The 19,188-nt window shown below is 57.0% G+C and overlaps 2 protein-coding genes across 8 annotated transcripts; one reads left to right on the top strand and one right to left on the bottom strand.

Annotated features, from left to right (window-relative positions):
• Positions 1-1,701: 1,701 nt before the first annotated feature.
• CCDC9B (coiled-coil domain containing 9B) lies at positions 1,702-10,745 on the top strand. Of its 7 annotated transcripts, none has more exons than XM_068549282.1 (12): positions 1,913-2,546; positions 2,641-2,754; positions 3,038-3,145; positions 3,742-3,897; positions 3,989-4,114; positions 4,791-4,990; positions 5,316-5,374; positions 5,931-5,984; positions 6,084-6,183; positions 6,765-6,807; positions 6,892-7,111; positions 8,434-10,745. In XM_068549282.1, the coding sequence occupies exons 1-12, from the start codon at positions 2,451-2,453 to the stop codon at positions 8,511-8,513; spliced, it is 1,356 nt and encodes a 451-aa protein (XP_068405383.1). In that variant the 5' UTR covers positions 1,913-2,450; the 3' UTR covers positions 8,514-10,745. The 7 variants fall into 7 exon arrangements, with proteins under 7 accessions (XP_068405355.1, XP_068405383.1, XP_068405373.1 ...); XM_068549272.1 differs by having other exon boundaries at positions 7,653-10,745; XM_068549254.1 differs by lacking the exon at positions 1,913-2,546 and adding an exon at positions 1,702-1,828 and having other exon boundaries at positions 6,892-10,745.
• Positions 10,746-15,576: 4,831 nt separating this feature from the next.
• On the bottom strand, positions 15,577-18,855 carry INAFM2 (InaF motif containing 2). Its single transcript, XM_068535449.1, has 2 exons — positions 17,341-18,855; positions 15,577-15,892 (listed from the first exon to the last, which is right to left on the bottom strand). The coding sequence occupies exon 1, from the start codon at positions 18,245-18,247 to the stop codon at positions 17,783-17,785; it is 465 nt and encodes a 154-aa protein (XP_068391550.1). The 5' UTR covers positions 18,248-18,855; the 3' UTR covers positions 15,577-15,892; positions 17,341-17,782.
• Positions 18,856-19,188: the final 333 nt, after the last annotated feature.

Below are 19,188 nucleotides of genomic sequence, written 5' to 3'. Positions count from 1 at the left end.
GTGTGTGTGTGCGTGCGTGTGCGTGTGTGTGTGTGTGTGTAGCCTGGGTGCGTCACCATCGCTGGGAACGTAGACGAGTCTGACTCAGTAGGAACATCCGGCATGAAAGGAAGAGAGAGCACAGTGGCATTTCCAAGCAGGATGGGAACTCTGGGTGGTGGAGACTGGCCATGGGGTCGGGGTGCTGCTCCAAGGCCTGGCCTGGAAAGAGGCTAAGCGTGGTGGGGAGGGGAGACAGGAAGGTGTAGTTCAAGGGGAGCAGAGGTTGGACCTCTGACTGCCTGGGCTGGTCTGGGTAGCAGAGAGGGCAGCAGGGCTTTCTGCTCTGGAGACAGAAGGGGACAAGTCATGCATGGAATTAGAGAAACAGGCCTGGTCAATCAGGGATGAGGGGAAATGCAGGGACTTCCGACCTGACCTTCAGGGCCTGGAGGTCGGGCACCTGTTACTGCTGAACCAGACCCCAGGTGCTCCTGATACGGAGAGACCACCCCTCCTCCCAGAGGCACTAAGGGTGGGATTGCCAGGCAAGCTGCTCCCCTGGGCAGAGACAACAGCCTCAGGTGCTCCGGGAAGATTTGGGGAGAGACTTTCCCAGGAAACGTTGCTTCCTTTCTCGGGATCAGAGAGGCTAAAAGGGCCAGCCCTGGAGAGCAAGGCCAGGAAAGGCCCAGAGTTAGGAGCCAAGGGGGAAGGCTGTTGGCCAGCCCTGAGCTGTGGCGGCGCGGACCCTGAGGGATGCTCCCCACACCAAGGGGTGATCTGGACAGCGGAGCGTCCCAGGAGTGACTGTACTTGAAAATACAGGGACGGGCTTCCCTGGTGGTGCAGTGGTTAAGAATCTGCCTGCTAATGCAGGGGACACAGGTTCGAGCCTTGGTCCGGGAAGCTCCCACATGCCGCAGAGCAACTAAGCCCGTGCGCCACAACTACTGAGCCTGCACTCTAGAGCCTGAGCCACAACTACTGAAGCCCGTGTACCCAGAGCCTGTGCTCCGCAACAAGAGAAGCCACAGCGATGAGAAGTCCGCGCACCGCAACGAAGAGTAGCCCCCGCTCGCCGCAACTAGAGAAAGCCAGCGCCCAGCAACGGAGACCCAACGCAGCCAAAAATAAAAAATAGGTGAAATAAATATTAAAAAAAAAAAATATATATATATATATATATATATATATATAAAAAGAAAATACAGGGAAGACAGTGTTGAACCTAAAGGAATGAGTGACAAATGGTGTTATTTTAGGTATGTGGTAGTACTTGGTGGCCTAGGGGAGGGGAGCTTCTTAATCCCTTCGAATTACTTAAACCAGAACTGATGAGGAGAGCGAGGGGACAGGGGACGCTCATTTGAGTTGGGCCCCTTGGACCAGGGAGCACAATGGACTGGGCTATAGGTCTTTCTCTACTAACGGGAGGGCCAGAGGGCTACTTGGCTGCCCATCTGTCTGCAGGCAGGCCAGACTGGGGTCCCACTGGAGCATAGGGCCCCCTGTGTGGACTCAACCCTCCAGGGAGAAGTCCCTGCCAGTCCGTCTGGGGATGCCGGGGCAGGGCAGGGAGAGGTGCTGGGCAGGGCCAGCTGGCTGCTGGGGCCCTGATCCTCGCCCTCTGAGGGTGGATGGTGAGGGCGGTGGCCACGGTGTTCCTGGCTGGGAGCCCAGAGGAGTCTTTTGTAATCACAACATGATCTCGTGTGCTGGGCGGTGAAGCCGGCAGGGAGAGGCCGGCAGAGGCCCGGCTCCGGTGGCTCCAGCTTCCCTCCTGCTCTGGCTCCCCCAGGGCTGCTCTGGAAATCTCTCGGTGCCTGCTGTTGCCATGCACTCGGCTGTGAGTGGCACCTTGCCTTTGGCGGGGGGCTTCTTGGGGCTGGGACGCCAGGCGGCCACACTCTGGGGGCAGCTGGGGGCAGCTGGGCCTGGGAGGAAGAGGGCTGTGCCTATGCCGGTGGGGGGCTGGGCAGGGGCATTGGCCACAACGGGGTCCCTGCAGCCAGAGAAGGAGGGACTCAGGGATCTCGGTGCTGAGGCACAGTGTGCCCCGGGTTGCTCCCCGGCTGGGCCTGCCCTCAGAGCTGGCTCTTTCCTGCCCCGACTGACTGCCGGCAGCTCAGGGCCTGGAGAGGCTGGGCCTGTGGGAGTGGCTGTTTCCCACAGGCTGGGCACAGGTTTGGGGAGTGGGGTCCAGGGCCTGGGAGCCGAGGACAGAGCAGGGGCCTCTCTTTTCACCGTGGTTCTTGGCCTGGGAGCCAAACAACCCCCCCTCGACCTCCTGAATACCCTGGCAACTTCCCAGTCACGGCAGGTTCCGCTGCCAGAGCCATTTATAACTCCCATTCCAGGCTCTGCTCGGCATTGGAGCTCCCTGGAGAGCCGGGGGGAGGGGCAGCCACTGCTGGGAGCTGCAGGCCTGGGTATGAGGCCCCGGCCTGGGCCGCGGAGGTGGCAGGAAGATGGGCAGAGAGGCCAGCGGGGTGGGGCTGGGGCCCTTCCATGGGCCATCTCCCCACGTGACCCTCACTCTGGGCCTGGAGTCTGCTCCTTGGGTGGTAAGAACATGGTAGAGTGGGCGAATGTGAAATTCGAGGAACTGGTAAGGGATGGGCCCAGCAGTCAGGAGCTTGGGCCCCCTGGCCTCTGCAGGGGCCCCATGGGGCCGAGTCCCCAGTGAGCAGGCAGGAGGACAAGGATGCAGAGCTGGACAGGAGGATCGTTGCCCTTCGCAAGAAGAACCAGGCCTTACTGCGCAGGTACCAGGTGAGTGGGCTGTGATGGGCCGGGAGGACTGACCGGGTTGGCGCTCCCTGCCCGATCTGCAGACCCTGAATGGCTGTCTCTCCCTGCAGGCTCTGGGCCTGGGACCAGGGTTAGGTTGGGTGTGTTCCATCTCAGGGGCTCTGTGAGGGTCCTGGGGACTCTGTGATGTGGTGCCTCTGCCCCCTGGTGTCCCACTGGTGTCTCTCTGTGTAGGCCTGTTGACATCTGTGTCTCTGTGCACCTGGGGGGCCATGGCCTGTGCTGACCCCGGGCCCTCCCACAGGAGATCCAGGAAGACCGTCGGCAGGCAGAGCAGGGGGGCATGGCTGGGACCACGCCGGAGCTCCTCCGTCCTGACGGCCTCACTGTCACCATCAGCCAGGTTCCTGGAGTAAGACCCACCCGGCAGACAGGGTTGGGTGGCAAGGAGGTGGAGGCCCAGCCCGTGCCAGGGGAGCACAGCTGCCCCCGCTCCTCTGCTTCTCCCGCTTACATTCTGGGGCATACCTACCAGCTCCCAACCTCATGCAGCCCAGGCCACTGCTGGCCCCCCGTCCCCAAAGAGCCACAGCTGAAAGGTGACCGACCAGATAGAAGCCTCTTCATGCCCTTTTCCAGCCCCAGAGCTCAGCACCCGTATCCCCAAGCACAGGCCGCTCGTAAACCCCAAGCCCCAGGGGCACAGAGACGTTGGGGCTGAATGCCAGGAACAGCGTCTGAGGGACAGAGCCTCATTGTCTGAGCGCTTTGGATTTCCCAGCTCAGAGATGATGGGCCACTGTGGAGCCTTGGGCCCCTGGGTGGCCCCAGGCCCGGATAACCTAATGCCACTGGTATGTGAACGCCTCGCAGCGTCAGCTCCTCTGTGGGCATTCCAGGGAGGGCCAGGGCTGGAACCCAGCCTGGGGAACCACCCAAAGGACCCAACCCCCAGCTTCTGTCCAGTGCCGTCTATGTGGCCTGACGGCACGGCCCCTCATTCTGCAGGGGAAGCGGGTGGTCAGCCGGAACTGGGCAAGGAGCGCCCTTGGACCTGGAGCAGCCAATGAGATGCTTGAGGATGAGGAGGCAGAGGCCCACACTGGTGCCTTCTGCTTGGGGGAGCGGGTGGAGCTGGCTGTGACCATGGAAAACAAAGCCGAGGTGAGCAGTGCTGGTGGGGGACGCCCGGGCACCAGGAAGGCAGCCTCTTCTTCTCTGGCTCTGCCACACTGCCCATCCTCGCTTTCCCCAGGCCAAGCGGATCGTAAGTGAGAAGCCCACCAGAGCAAGGAGCCAGGGGGCAGAAGGGTCACCTGGAGGGGGCTTGGGCCGGAGCGCCTCCATGCAGATGGCCATCAGCTCAGATTCTGCCCGGAAGGTAGCTCTTCAAGAGGGGCTGGGGACATGAATGTGGTGGTCCCCTTTTGGGGGAGGCATAGAAGCTGAGTCACATATGTCCCCATTCGTGGGGACGTGGCCCAGGCAGGACCTGCAAGAATTTCCCACTCCTTCTTCCTTTCTCTGGCCAGTCTCCACGTTGGGTGGGTCTTGCAGTGAGAGACAGGGTGAGCCAGGGGTGTGACCTAGCCCCTTACCCTGCCTGGACCTCTGGTAGCAAGCTCGGGGGCGGGGTGTCTGGAGGTCCGTCAGGAGGGTGTAAGAGACTGGCCATGTGCCAGGTGTGGCCTCTAGGTGGCAGCAGCCCCTAGTCTTGGCTCTCGCTCACAGCCACTGGGTGCCTCTCCACCCTGCCTGCACCTGACCACACACCCCAGCAACAACTCTGTGGATAGATGCTGTTATTACCCCCATTTTACAGATGAGGAAATGACACACAGAGAGGTTAAGTAACTTGCCCAAAAGACACCACTAACGCGTGGACGGAAACCGTGTCTATAGCAAACAGCATGTTAGAGATGGAATGGATCTAAATTTTTGGTGGGGGGACCTCAAGATCTTGAGAGAGGAAGGGGTTAGTAGACTCTGGATCCCCATGCCAAGCTCAGGGCTCTTTCTGCTTCGACCCCATGGTGCTTTGTGTCTTCTCCCTGCAGGGTGTCCGGGAGCCCCAGAGTCCAGGCCTGGTCCCAGGCCCAGCTCCCCGCCGGCCAGTGGGGGGCCCCCCGGAGGTGGGCTGGGACTATGTCCAGTGGAAGCAGGAGCGAGAGCAGATCGACCTGGCCCGCCTGGCGCGGCACAGAGACGCACAGGGTGACTGGCGCCGCCCGTGGGACCTGGACAAGGCCAAGCCCACGTGGGTGGCAGGGCTGGGCATCCTGCTGGGTCGACATGCTTGTGGGGCTGAGTCGGGCTAACTGTGGGTGTCTCTTGGAGGGCTGCTGGGACCCTCCCCAGGGTGGTGAGGCTCTGCCTGACCCTCTGTTCGGACCCTGGGCTCAGGGCTGTGTGTGGGCACTGTGTTTCCCATCTTTCTCGGGCCCACCCTCTCCATGCTGTCCTTGGTTCCGTGGCTGGGCTTGGGGCTGGGACTGGGGCAGGAGGTGTCGGCCCACCAGAAGCCTTGCAGCCTCTGTGCTCCCTGCCAGCAGCCAGCCTGACTCCCTCTCTCCGCAACGCAGGCCGCAGGACTCCAGCAAGCCTCGGGAAGAGGGCCCGGCCAGGGTGGGCAGCACGAGGGGTGAGCCAACACCCACTCCTCCTGGATTTTTTCACCCCTTGCCCCCGCTTCCTCTCTGTTCCCTGTCTCTTGGTTTACCACTTATTTTCAGAGCTGGAAGGAAGCATGGAAGGACATCTTCCTTCCTCTCCCTATCAGAGGAGGGCACCATGACCTCCCTTCCCATCCTCCGAACCCACAGCCCCTGTCCTGGATTCTGACCCCAGAAGGTCTGGGGAGAAGGGCTCACCAGGAAGTCAGCGCTGGGGTCCTTTTGAGGTGTTGGTCCCTTGTGGGCGGGCAGCTGCCCCTCGCCTGTTATAGGAACAGAACTTTGCGTCGCTGGCCCCTCATTTTACACACAAGGGAGCTTGAGGCTGGAGAGGCTCTGCCGGTCACCTAGTCAGGAGTGACACAGCGAGCACAGGGACACAGCTCCCCTGGCCCCCAGGCCAGGGCTCTTTTTTGGGAGCCAGAACACTCACAGCTGGCAGCTTCCCGGTCCCGAAAGAACTGATGTTCCTGCTTTGGGTCTTTTGTGACACCCACCCTTTCCCCATTTCCTTTTTCCACTTAGGCCCCAGGGGCCACCGAAAGCTACAGCCCCCACCGTTGCCCCCTGATGGCAAAGGTGAGTTGGGACAGGACGAGGAGCAGGTCCCACGTGCTGGTGAAGGAGCTGGGCTGCTATGGGCCTCTTCTCTCCTGATTTGTGGACCATCTCTTACAGGCGGTACTACTCAGGGTGGGCAACCCAGCAGACCTCTGGTGGCGCTGGCCACACGCAGCAAAGCTCGGGGGACAGAGAGGCTGACTGGCAGGGCCCGCAGGTAACATGTGGCAGGGAGCAAAATCGAGGGAGGCATCTGGGCTCCCTAATTTCCTGGCCCTCCCCTGCCCCTGGGAGGTCAGGCCCAGCACTGGCCCAGGTGCCTGCTCCAGCCCCCGGGGCCTCTGCCTCTTGGCTGACTGCTGCCTTGTGGCAGGTTAATGAGATGCGGGGAGAGGCCATCAGCAAAGGCAGCAGCAGCAAGAGCCTGGTGTCCAGGGAGGCTGGTGGTAATTACAGCAGTTACCTTCCCCTGGGAAGTCAGGCGCGCCTTTCCCAGGCAGCGCAGGCCGGGACACGCACGGAGTCCCCACAGAAAAGATGCTGCAGGCTTGGCCATAAACAGCAGTTGGGGACCTGCAACGGGGCCACGGTGGGCGGTGTTCAGAGGAAGTGGCTGGGTTTGGGGAGGAAGGTTGGGCTGGAAGGGAAGCATCCTGGAGCCTCGTCCTGGCTCTGAGGTTCCTCTGAGACCCTTGGGCTCTCGCTTCTCCCTGGAAGACATGGGCTGCTGGCTACGGAGCGGGTGACGTGAAGTGGGATGGGTAGGAGTGGGGCCTGCCATGTTCTGTGTTTCTGCAGGTGGGAAATGAAGGGAGGCAAGGAGGAGCTGGAGAGCCAGGAGGTGGGTACTTGGGCATAGGATGGGGCGGGCTAGGGACATGAGCCCTGAATTCACCAACCAGCAGAGCCAACCTCCTGTTGTCAGGGAAGCCCAAGCACCAGAAGGACTCCAAATGAGAAGGAACATGCGCAGACTCCGAGCAGGATGGAGCCGGGCGGACCCATGAGTGTCCCAGCAACCAGCCCAGCTCCAGCATCAGCGTCGCCAGAGGAGCCAAAAGAGGAGTCGGGAGCTTCGACAGCCAGTCCTGAGCCTGGCTCTCCGCAAAACACGGACTTGCTTCCCCTCGACCTCTCTCTAGGAGGTGCCAGTAGCCCTGGGCCTGGGGAGGGCACGTGTGTGCTCAGTCCGAGGCCTGGGACCCAGGAGAGCCCTGTGTCCTGGCTGGAGGGTCACGAGCAGCCCCTGGGGGGGACCGAGCCCCAGGCTGAGCCAGAAGCCCAGACTTGTTCTGGGCCCCCAAAAGAGGCAGGGCCCCTGGAACCCAGAGAAGACAGGCCTGGCAAGGCTGGGGCCCAGCAGGTCCTGGCACCTCGAAGCAGACCCCCCAGAGGAGGCAGCCAAAGGGCGAGGGGCGCAGGAGGTATGAGGAGCAGGACAGGGGGTCCTGCCCCTGCCAGAAGATGCTGAGCAAAGCTCTCGGGAGCAGGGGGCCGGGCTGGGGAGGGGAGGAGGGAAGACACCGTCAAGAGTCTTTGAGCTCTGGGCGTGCGGTGGCTGGCGGCTGTGGCAGCCTGGCTGAGCAGTTTGGCAGACTCTCCGGTGGAGTGACACTGTGAAGGCAAGGAGCCAACTCCTGCACCTCACGGGCACCCCCCTGTGCACGTGTGTGCTCTCACCTGCAGGTAGGGCCCCTGGTGTATCCCCACGCCATACCTGGTCTGTGAGGCTGGCAAGCCCTGTCCCAAGCCTACTGCTGCCCAGGCCACAAGCTCCCTGACCGTGGCGAGAGGACAAGGCTTGGAAGCACTCAGCACCTGGCTCTCCTGGCTTCCATCACCCCCAGGGCCTGGCCTCCCTCTCTGGCTGCCGGCTCCTGGCTCCTCAGGTACAGGCAGCCTCAGCAGCTGGCATGGCCAGCCCAGGCTCGGGCCCTTTCCTACACCCCTGCCTTGCACCCAGGTGAATCACAGTCCAAGACTCACAGGATGGCCAACCTGGGGATCTCACAAGCAGCTGGCAGCCTCCTGCCTTTCCCTGGGCCTCAGCCTCCTGGAAGAGGAGGCTGAGGCCCAGAGAAAGGGAGGCCACAGCCAGCAGGGACAGAGCTGGGGACAGAAGAGCAGAGCTCAGGTCTCCTCTGTGAAAGGAAGGGTCTCTGGAAAGTCTCTGAAATGGGGCGGTGGGGGGGAGTAAGGAGGGGCCAGCTTCCTCTCCCCACAGCAGGCGCGGGAGCCCACCGTCAGGGACCTCCTCCCCCACCCCCAGGTCAGACATGGAGTGCGCCCTGAGCGGGGGCAGAGGGAGCCTGCCACCCAGGGTCGTTTCCTGCCATCTCCAGCTTCCTCTTCCCACCGCCTCCCTGCACTGTGTCATGCCAGAGCAAGGTCTCAGGCAGTGACCCAAGAGGCAGAGAAACAGCGACTCCAGCTAAGTACGACACCAGGACTTGTCTTTCCTACTTAGTCTCCGTTCCCGTCCCTCCCCTGAGGCCCACGTCTCCGCACAAGCTGTGGCTTCCTCTCAATTCAACAAACATTTCCTGAGCACCTACTACCAGCAATGCAGCCGGTGGGCGATGGTGACTTTGCCAGCAAGAGGGAGGGAAGAAACCCCTGCATCCGGCAGACCCAGGCTGCGCAGCAGGAGCTGTTCTTGGCTGCAGGTGCCCGACAGGGACTGGGGATGGTAGTAGGAGCCCAGAGGGAACCATCCCACCGCTGCTCGCAAAGGCAGGCGCGTCTCCCTTTCTCATCGTGTGTACCCTTTGCCCCCAAGCCCCTGCTTGGATCTCCCCACGTGGCTCTGCCACGGTTGTTCCTCTCTGCTGAGGGTCCTGGGCCTCACCAGCCTCTCTGGGTTCTCCAGGGAGTGTCCAGATCATCCCCAGCATCTCTCCAGTGTCAGTGAGGCCTAAACTGTGGCTCAACTCTGTGAGGGCTGGGCTTCCTTACTGGCTCTTGCTCCGCTCTCCACCCCCTCTATTGAGGAAGCATGAGGAGGGGGTGTCTTTTTGGCAGATCAGATTGTTTAGAGCAGTGCCTCTCACACATTAAGGTGCAGAGTAATGCAGATTCTAACTAGGGAGGTCTGGGTTGGGCCTGGGAGCTTGCATTTCTACTAGGCTCCAAGTGCCGCCTCTGCTGCTGCTTCCTGGACCACACTGTGAGAGTAAGGGTTTGGACCAGGGTGTATGGAGGGCTAAGGGCAAAGACAGACTCTAGACTCTAAGGGCTGGCTACTGGCTCTGTAGGGGATGGGGGCAGGCTGCCCCTGCCCGGTGGGAGGTACCTGGCCTCAGAGTTGGGTGGGACGCTGATGCATTGGGTAGATGCTTGAGAGTGGGTGGTGTCAACTTCCTGTAGTGGGGAGTGAGAAAGCTGGTTGGGAACGGGATGAGGTGAAGGGGGTTGGAAGAGGTGAGGACTGATCAGAGGAATTTTGGAAAGGCTTGGGAACATTCTGTGCATATGGGAAGAAGACCCCTGTGAGATACAAAGAGGCAAGGGTGAAAGATTCCAAGCTCAAGTTTTCCTTTTGCCTTCCAGTCACACGTGCGTGGCTTTGGAATATGGCACTGGCTCTGGAACTCACGACTCCCAAAGGATGGAGCTGGGGTAGAGCAGGTTCGGGCAGCCTCGAATTCAGATGTCTCCCAAATAATTGTGATCCAGAATTTGAATTCTAAGATTCACGAACTTCCCCCAGCCCCCAGTGCCCCCAACTGTACAGATGTGCCTTCATTAAAGGGTCTGTGCCAAGGCATGTTTGACTGTGGGATGGGGATGTAGAACTTGGGCAGAGCTCTGGTTGAGGCCTCACAGCAAGACCTAAGCAGGAGAGGAAGCTGGACAAAAGGGCTATGGAGAAATAGGGCTTCTCTCCCTTCTGGATGTTAGGAGAAAGGGATGTCACGGGAATGAGTCACTAGGGCTTGGAGAGAATGGAGTCTGGCACAGGACGTCTTCGTTGCAGGAGGACTGTAGCGCAAGGCAAGTATCACCGAACTCTTCTCAAAAAAGGGGAGCCCTTCTTCAGGAGCAATGAACCAGCAGCTCTTGTGGCCACCCCTCCTGCTCTAGGATGGAACCAGCTAAGGAGCAGGAGGGAAGGGTAGACATCCCTCCACAAAGCTTGGGGCCATGGAAGGCTGCTCTGTTTCCTTCTGGCTCCTTTGGTTAAAGGCCTGGCTGGGAGCCTTCTTCTTGGATTCCCTTCTCCTCTCCAACCAACAGACAAGACTGCTCCTCAAAGGTGGGAAGTTCTTCATGGGACACGGCTTCAGGAGCCCAGGCACAGAGCTGGAGGAACTGACAAGGGAGAGTGCAGTGGGTAGTAGGGAGCCAGCAGGGAGATGACAGCTTTACCTAAGGCCTCAAAACAAGGAGGGCAGAAGAGGTGGAAAGCATCTCTGTCCTGGCCCATATCACCTTACAGAGGGGAGCAGCAGACCACATTGTAAGGGAGGTATTTTGGGGATGATAGGCAGCACGGTTGAGTGGAACAAACATGGGCCTTGGAATCTGAGAGACTGAATCTGAATCCTAGGTCTGCCACCTGCTAGCTGGACGACTCTGGTCAATTTTAACGTCTTAAAGCCTCAGTTTTCTTGCCTGCAAAATGGAGCTAGCAATACCTATGATGAAGGGTTGTTAAGAAAATTAAGGATGAGAATATGCAAAATATACCTGGCACACCGTAGGCACTCTATTCACAGTAGCACACAGAAGGCACTCAGTAAATATTTGTCGAATAAATAAAGTAGCTCTTTGTTGTGCTCTCTGTCTACTTGGTTTTCTATCTTTTCCACTGTCTTCTCTTTTAGTCTCATGGTCACTGGAGTCAATACACTCTCAGGGAAACAGGGATGGTTTGTAAATGTTACCCTGCCTTCTAGGACAGTGAGCTGCTTTTAATCCCCCGGGGTAGTCTGGCTGAGTTAAAAGCATCATGAAGTGACTCTGCTCTTACAGGGAATGTTCTTTGCCCTCACCCACCCCCTGGATCACAAGGATATCCTAAGCGTTTCCCCCTGACTTTGCACACTGCCTCTTGCAGCTCAGAGTGCTTCCTCTTTTCTTCTGTTTACATCATAGCAATCTCAGGAACTCACTCCCCAGAAACAAACTCCTTTGTGGAGTTTGCTGCATGCCTCCCAAAGTTTTATCACCCAAAGGAGGCAGCATGCCAGTATTTTCTTATAATCAAGAGATGGGTAATTGGGGATCCCTGGAAGCAGGGGATCCCCAGCTATCTAACAAGTCCCAAGTTTGGAAGGTTTGACCACCAGTCAGCTCCAGCCCCAAACCCTAGCCTCAGGGACAGGAATAACAGGAAAAGACGGCACTGGCCCCTGAAAAGAAAAAAGGAAATGGCAAAAATCCCACTTTGGCCATATCTTCTTATTTGGGGGACTAAATCGGGGGGGGTCAAGGGAATAGGAGAAACTAAAGGCACCGTTTCACTTCTGCCTCTTAAGTCATTTATCAGTGTCCACAGACCCCGCAAGCATCTCTTCCTGAGTGAGGGATATCAGGGCTTACGAGGAAGAGCTGACACAGGGTGACCACAGCCCCACGGAGGGGGAGAAGGCGAGGCTGGGGAAGGCAATGAGAGAAGCCGCGTAAGGCACAGACGAAGGCTGCTTTCTCTCAGCAAGTCTGCCGGCCTACGTCACGGCCTCTCATTAAGCATCCACTTGACGCCGGGGAAGTGAAATAGCACAGACCTGGCACCAGAAAGGACAAATGTGGCACCCACTGCTCCTTTTAAGGACCGGCTGGAGGAGCTGCAGGCCCCAAGGCAGGAGGTGAGGCAAACACATCAGTACCTTTGTGGGAGGGGGAGGGAGGACTCTTTCAGGCCTGCCTCCTTCTTAACAAGCTCTCCAGGGCAAGCAAGCTCTCCTGCAACCTTCAAGAATAACCAACAATGAAGGCTTTTTCCCTTTTAAAACTCTAGGGACACAGTGTTTCCTCTTCCCTCAGCAGGGTAGCGGGCTTCAACCAAGAAAGAGGGTCAAAAGTCACCTTTGGATAACCATCTGTTCAAACAGTAATACCCTAACCCCAAGTTACTGAATCAGAGGGAAAGGCTGGGCCAGTGTTTCTCACATTTTAGCGTGCGTCCGGAACACCCGGAAGGCTAGTTAAACACAGCACGGAGCTCCTCCTCCTGAATTTCTCATTCAGTCGGTATGGGATGGGGCCTAAGACATGGTGTTGCTAACAAGTTCCCAGGTGATGCTGATGCTGATGGTCTGGGCACTGGTGTAATGTTTACTCCCTGCCCCTTCACATTTCTTTCCATGCATCATTTTTGCCCAAAGGGACAGTCCCTCCCTTGAAAATATGCTAATTACCTCATGTGAATATACCGTACTTTTATTCCCAAGATCTTGAAGCCCTGTCACACCTGTTAGCTCCATTTGCTCTCATGAATTCTCAGTTGGTTAGGAGGCAAGAGAGAGGTCAAGGGCGATAACCAATGCCATCGCTGAGTCTGTAGGCTGCCTGTCTTCCAGTTCAGGGGTCCCTCCCAAGAGCACACTGCCTGCCCAACCCAGATCCGCGTGACATGTGAGCTGCCTGCAGCTCAGAGACTGGCTGCTGTGACTCAGCACTGCCCACTAGCAGGGAGCTGAAGGGACAGGTGGCCTCCAGCACAGGCCGGGGGAGACCTCAACTCATCCTCTGAGCATGGAGGTAGCACAGAGAGGTAGAGGTAAAAGGAAATCCTTGGTAACCAGCAACTGCTTTTTTGGACAAGTTGGTTTTGGGACTTTTGAGGGTCACTTCGCACACTGTAGGTGATAAATAAATAGTTCTTGAAATAATGGTAGTGGTTTATGGAAAATGTTCTAAGGAAAGTTAGAATCTTACTGCTGATTAACTGATGAGCTATTGTAAAAATCAGATTACTGAAGTTAAGGAAACCGGGAAGTAACAAGGGTAGATTCTTGTTGGTAAGCCATTTAGACTGGGCTTGTGTGGGTATCATTTCTTTCCCCCATTGTGCTGAGGAAGTGTTTCTCTGAAGTTTCTGGCATAAGAAATATTTTTAGCATTGGCCCTGGAGTCATCGTGGTGTCACTGTCATGATCTACTTGTGTATCCACAGCCGAGAATCTTGGTTCAGGGGAGTGAATTGCTAGCTCACAGCTGCACTGGGGCACAGGGAAGCTGGTTTGGCTCCGGTGCTCCTTACTGACCAGGTGGCTCAAGTACACTGTGTGCCACTGGGAGCCATGGCTGTTTCTGCGCTTAGGACAGACAGCCTGGTAGAGTCTGGGAGTGTGGTTAAAAAAAAAGATTTCGTCTTTGTATTTTTAAATTAGCTACTGGAGGGAACAAAGAGCGTAACACAGGTTTTCTGGCAGCAGAAACCTACATGTTATGTCAGCAAGTAAAACAGATGCGACCAAAAAACTGTTGATAGAGCAGATATTTTTAGAGCTCAAGATTGGCCACAGGGCCAGGACAAAGGAGACCATGAATGGGTTACATATTCTCTGTTGCCTCCTTGAAGCACCACATGGAATACAGCTGTGGGCTCCGGGCGCCTGGCAAGAACAGGCAGGCCAAGCCCAAGCCCCTCAACCTGGCAGTGAAGAAACCGCGGCCAGAACGGCCAGTGCAGCTGTGAGCTAGCAATTCACTCCCCTGAACCAAGATTCTCGGCTGTGGATACGCGAGTGGATCACGACAGTGACACCACGATGACTCCAGGGCCAATGCTATCCAACGCGGTGATCAACCAGGTGGTCAACAGTGCCAGGCACTGAGCTTAGTGCTGGTCCTCTGAAACGAGCAAGGCCACTGTGGTCCCTCCCTCCACCGAGGGAGACGACAAAATGTACAGCTGTGGCCCTTTTGTTACTGCACTGCAATTCCAGAAATACCACCATTCTCTGCAGACAGGAAGGGGAGGGCAATTATTATCCCTTTTAAATAGCTGTGGTAGTCCTAAAGCTCGGGACCTGACCTTTCAGTTCCCCTTAAAGAAACATGTAGAAACAAGTAGGTGCTCTCCACTCAGCATTTCAAAACAGGATATAAATACTCAACGAAAGAACACACTATCTTAGGATTCCCTAGTGAAAACCAAAAAACAAGGTAGACAGAAAAAATTCCAAAGCTGTGGTCTCATATGTGTAGGAATCTCGAGCTGTTAGGAAGAAAAATGTTTCTTGTGCCGGAAACTTCAGAGAAACACTTCCTCAGCACAGTGGGGGAAAGAAATGATACCCACACAAGCCCAGTCTAAATGGCTTAGCAAACTCCTCACCCCTCACCCTCCAGAACTACACTTTCGAAAGAGGATTATTTCATCAAATGCAGGCTGTTGAGAAATAAACGCACACGGTCACTTCTAACATAAGCAAACACCTAGAAATGATCCAGGTAGTCCCAGTGCAAAGCAGTTAAAGGAAAATAATCCCCCTTTGCCCAGACCTCTCCTTCCCGGCTCAAAACCTGACGGACAATTTTGCAGCTAATTTCTAACCCTTGAAAATAAAGCTATTCCAACCGCTGCTCCCTGCCACCAGGCCCTGTTCTGGTGGAACAGTGACCTTCGCATTGGCCAGCAGGCTCCTGCTGCACACACTGCTGTATGTGCCCAACGTGTGAAGCCGTGTGCAACTGCAGAAGCCACATGTCCCCGTCTACAGAAAGGAGGGGTTGGCTTGAAGAACTTTGGAAACTCACTCCCCTTCTGCTCTGCCTTACCAAGCCCTCTCACAGAAAGCCATTGTGTGGCTCAAGAGGGAAATAAAAGAAGGGTGGACTTTTTCCATGCTCCCCTGCGGACCACAAGGTGATGTAAAAGCACAGCAGCCACCCCCCAACAGCTCCGGAGAAGTACAGGCCTCAGGGGGCCCCACCGACACTGGCATCTCACTCGGTTTCGCACTGGGCAACATCGTCTAATAATGAGCTGAGCTCAATTGCTTGCTGTGTATTTGCAGCACAACTAATCCCTTCTATTTGTGCTTTCCACCCACATGTCTTTTATTGTTTGCTCTAGGGAAGAAAAGCCTCACCTTTGAAGCAACCTACACCTTCTCTCTGCCCTGTGGCTCTCTCACCTCCTCCACTGTAGACAAAGCTCTGTCCAACCACTGCAGACACATCCATTCGTCTCCCCAGTATTAGCACTTCTTGAGCTTTCTAGGGGCCAGTGGTTTAAGGGTGAGAACAGTGATGCTATCAGGCGGCTGATCCTCACCTCAGCTCTCAGCCAGCTCAATGTTTATAATAATTCTTAATCTGCATGCTTACTGGTCTCTTAGCTTCCTCAGCTGGGCAGCTGCTCAGAGTCCTTTAAAAGCAGAACTTTTTTCCAACCATTTTAGGGTTGGCAAAAGGTAGCTGAGCTAGATATCACTGTTCTTCCAACCCCGTGACTGCTTCCCGACTAAGATGGATTCCTGCCGCCTTTCAATTTGGTCAAACCGTCAGGCACAGAGAACATTAGAGCAATTGCTTTTTCCTCCTTCACCTATTCATTACCACCCGTCCACCACATCTTAGACCATTGCCTCTTCCAACCTCTACTCCTTCCCCAAGAAGCATGAAAAGAGAAATGATCAACTTACACAGGCTGATGTAGAGTTCTTAGAATGTATTTTTGTTCACCTGAAAAATAAAACTTTTAAAAAATATACAGGACTTTTTGAGTACAGGTATATCTTAAATGGCTGAATTATAAATAATGTCTCTGGTCACGCTCACAGCTAGAGCTGGAGCTAATGTCCCAATTCCAGTGAAGGCGTTAGAGAGTCAGGAGACCAGCAGCTGGACCCACGAGTGGTTTCTCTAGACTCTGATCCATCCCAAAGTGGATTAAACAGTCCAGAATGCAGGGGTCAGGATGGGGACAGGGGATTAGACTCCCAGATGTTCTCTTGCAAGTTCAAAGGATTCTTGGAATAAGAGATTGATTTACAAATTATTAAAATATAGGACTAAAAATTCACACAGTAAATATAAATTACAGACTATTATTTAAGTTACAAAGTGGCATTTTATGTTTCTTCCCCCAGGCCCTCACCAAAAATTTAAAAAGGCCTCAGGGCTTCCTAATGACCGAAGTGCTCAGAAATCTCCTTCAACCAAGACACCTTGGGGGTGCTACCAGCCTGCCCCTAGGCTATGATAGCTCAGCTGCTATTATCTTGCCCACACCAGGACATGGCTTAAAGCAAGGCTGTTGTCCTGTAAACTTGGATCAGAGCTAACTGGAGTGTAAGCCAGAAAACTGGAGAGACAAATTGTTTCAGGACTCAGGTGGATAAATTGTTGTTGTTGTCATTGTTTTAAAGTGCCTCATTTCCCAAAAAGGAAACACGAAGGGGTTTGATATCTTGTCACTACCCACACTCAACTGCCTAAAAGCAAGTGGCGGAAGGAAACGGAATTCAAATTGAGGATGTATAATTCTTGCTGCCCCAGAGCTAGCTCTACATATGTCATTTCACTCGATGTTTCTCATCTCAATAAAAGTATAGGCTGCATATAAGTAGAGCTTATCAGGAGAGGTAAAGACAAGCCAATTTAACCTTCCTACGGCTGGTCTATTATCTGGCTCTCCAAACACAATCCTGAGGTTGAAGCCCACCTTTCGGCCTTTTGCGTTCCACAGTACAACTCATAACCAGAGGGTGGGCTCAGAGCTCTGGTTTCACAACAGATTTCGTCCTAATCACAGGGCTACACTGTCACTACAGGCTCAGGGAAGAGGGAAGGTGAAGGTGATTACTGGAACAAGACCAGATCTTGAAGAGCAGGAAAAAAAAAAGATAAAACACTTGTGAGCCACTCTACTTACAAAAGCTTGCTCTTCCTAAAAGAACTCTGTGAGAAGGCCAAGGGGTGAAGCACAGAGGCATTACTTGTTCCCTTCCTTCTTCCCTGGCCCATATCCAGATACTTAGGGCTGCAACAGAAAGTCTCTTAGGTGGCGGCACTAAGGTGGGAAGAGGAGAGCAGGGGATCAGTACATTCCCCACCCTCCCTGAACTGCTTCTACTTCTCCAAAGGTTTTCCATTGTCCTTTCAACAACTTTAAGAATGATTATACTTTTGTCTTGTCTAACCCTAACGTGTCATAAATCTATCTTTCTGAAATAGGAGGGGGAAAAGGGGAAAGAGTGGGTAATGAAAAAAGTGTTTGTGCCCTTCTGGCTAGCTGCACTTTGGGGGCCAGCAAATAGCCCTTGCTTAGCCCCATCCATCAGTCAGTAGCTACCCAGGGTGTGGGAGAATACATGTAGTTCTATGACATTATAGCTTCTAGTGCATATATCAACAACTATATACAGGGATCTATAAATTAAATGCATCTGTGGCCACTGCAACTAGGTTGACGTACCTGAGCTCCACACTTTTGGTGCCCTCCTCCTTGCGAGAGCTTCGGCTTATTAAAGAAGAGCCCCTACAGCTCCCTCCTTCCCCTGAGTCTTGGGGGAAAGCCCGAGTCACCTCTCCCCGTAAGATACCGAAGAGCTAGCGGCGCAGAAGGGTTCGGTGCTGGGATCTCCCCACCCCTCCCCCCATCCCCCTTATGGCTCAGGGCCCTGGCGCAGCACGGTCCTAGGAAGACAAAACCCCGAACTCCCGGAGAATCGTGGTCCCTTGGCTGAAGATCCGACTTCAGGCCCCTCGCCCCTGCGGCGAGCGCGCGATCGTCGGGGGAAGGGAGGCGTTCACTCCCGTGGGGGTCACTACCGCGGGCTCCCCGCCCGGTCCTGCTGCAAAGTCCTGCCTCCGGGCTTGGGGAGGATGGTTTCCGGCCACCCCTGGCACGGAGGGGTTCAACGACTCCCGGGCGCCGCCGCCGCTTCCTTCTCGTCCTCCTCGGCCCCCTGCGGCTGCTCCAGCGGCCCGGCCAGGGGGCTGTCGGCAGAAGGCTCAGGAGACACGGGCCGCGCCGCCTGCAGCGGGGGCGCGGCGCGCGGCGCCTCGCGGCGGGACGACCCCGTGGTGTTGGGCCCCGCCGCAGCCGCCGCCCCTGAAGTCCCGGACGGGCCGGTGGCGTTGGAGCCGCCGGGGGGCGGGCCGGCGGCTCCTCCCGAGGTCCCGGCGCCCACCGGCTGCCAGATGAGGCTGTAGTAGACGGCGAGCACGATGGCGGCCAGCGACACGGAGAGCACGTAAGCGAACACGGTGGCGAGTCGGACCCACTTCTTGTTGGTCTTGGCCGCCATCTTCGCCTTCTTGTCCCCGGTGTAGGTGGCCGGCTTGCCCCGCTCGGCCGGGGCCGCGTCGCGCTCCTTCATGGGAGGGCCCCGGCCTTTGCCCCGGTGCTCCACGGCCCCGGCTGGAGGGGGCCTGGCGGCCTGCAAGGAGTGGGCAAGGGGCGGCCCGGTGCCCTCGGTTCCCGGCCACTCGGCTCTCCGCCGCCGCTCCTCACGCCGCCAGCCCGCAGCCCGCCACCGCGTCGCTGCAGCCGCCGCCGGGGCCTGGACCAGTCACCGCCGCCAGCGCCGCCGCCGCCGCCGGCCCGTCAGCTGCTTCCCCGCCGCCGCCACAGCCACAGCCGCCACAGTCGCCCGGCTCCGAGTCCCCATCCGCCGCCGCCGCCGCCTGCCCGGCCGCCGGCCGCCCGGTCTCCAGTGGCCGCGCGGACAGCGCTCTCCTCTCCTGCCCGGCTCCCCCGCCTCTCGCGCCGGCAACAAGGGGCGGGAGAGGGCGCTGCTAGGGGCTGCCTCTTAAAAGGGCGACGGCGGGGTCCGGAAGTGCCGCGCGGGGAGGCGGGCTGCAGGCGGGCGCCGCAAGCCCCACCGGGACGCCCCGTTAAGAGAGAGTTAACGGAGGCTGGCTCTTAAAAGGGCAACGTCGCCGCAGCCCCTTACGGGCTGGCGCGGCGAGGGTGGGAGCCCGGGGCGCTTCTTTAAAAGGGGAACGGCGTCCTTTGGGGCGGAGTGGTGAACTGGGATGGGGGGCGGGGCGGGGCGGGGCGGGGCGGGGCGGGGCGGGGCGGGGCGGGGCGGGGCGGGGCGGGGAGGGGTGGTCGGAGCCCAGAGCTGTCAACTCTGGCGCCTCCCCTCTGTGTCCAGACTGTCCGAAGTGACAGGTGGTATAGCAGCAACGGCTTCCGCTCCCAGGCCCCAGGCCTCAGTTTACCCCCAGAAGTGGGGGTGATTTCACGTTGGTGCTCTCGATTCGCGCCCCGTTCCACGTACCCGCCGGGCGGGGCTTTCAGACCCCTTTACACCTA

The sequence above is a fragment of the Eschrichtius robustus genome, chromosome 1 (assembly GCF_028021215.1).
Source record: "Eschrichtius robustus isolate mEscRob2 chromosome 1, mEscRob2.pri, whole genome shotgun sequence".
NCBI lineage: Eukaryota > Metazoa > Chordata > Mammalia > Artiodactyla > Eschrichtiidae > Eschrichtius > Eschrichtius robustus.
Note: the sequence above shows the minus strand (reverse complement) of the source record. Positions and strands in the feature narration are given on the sequence as shown.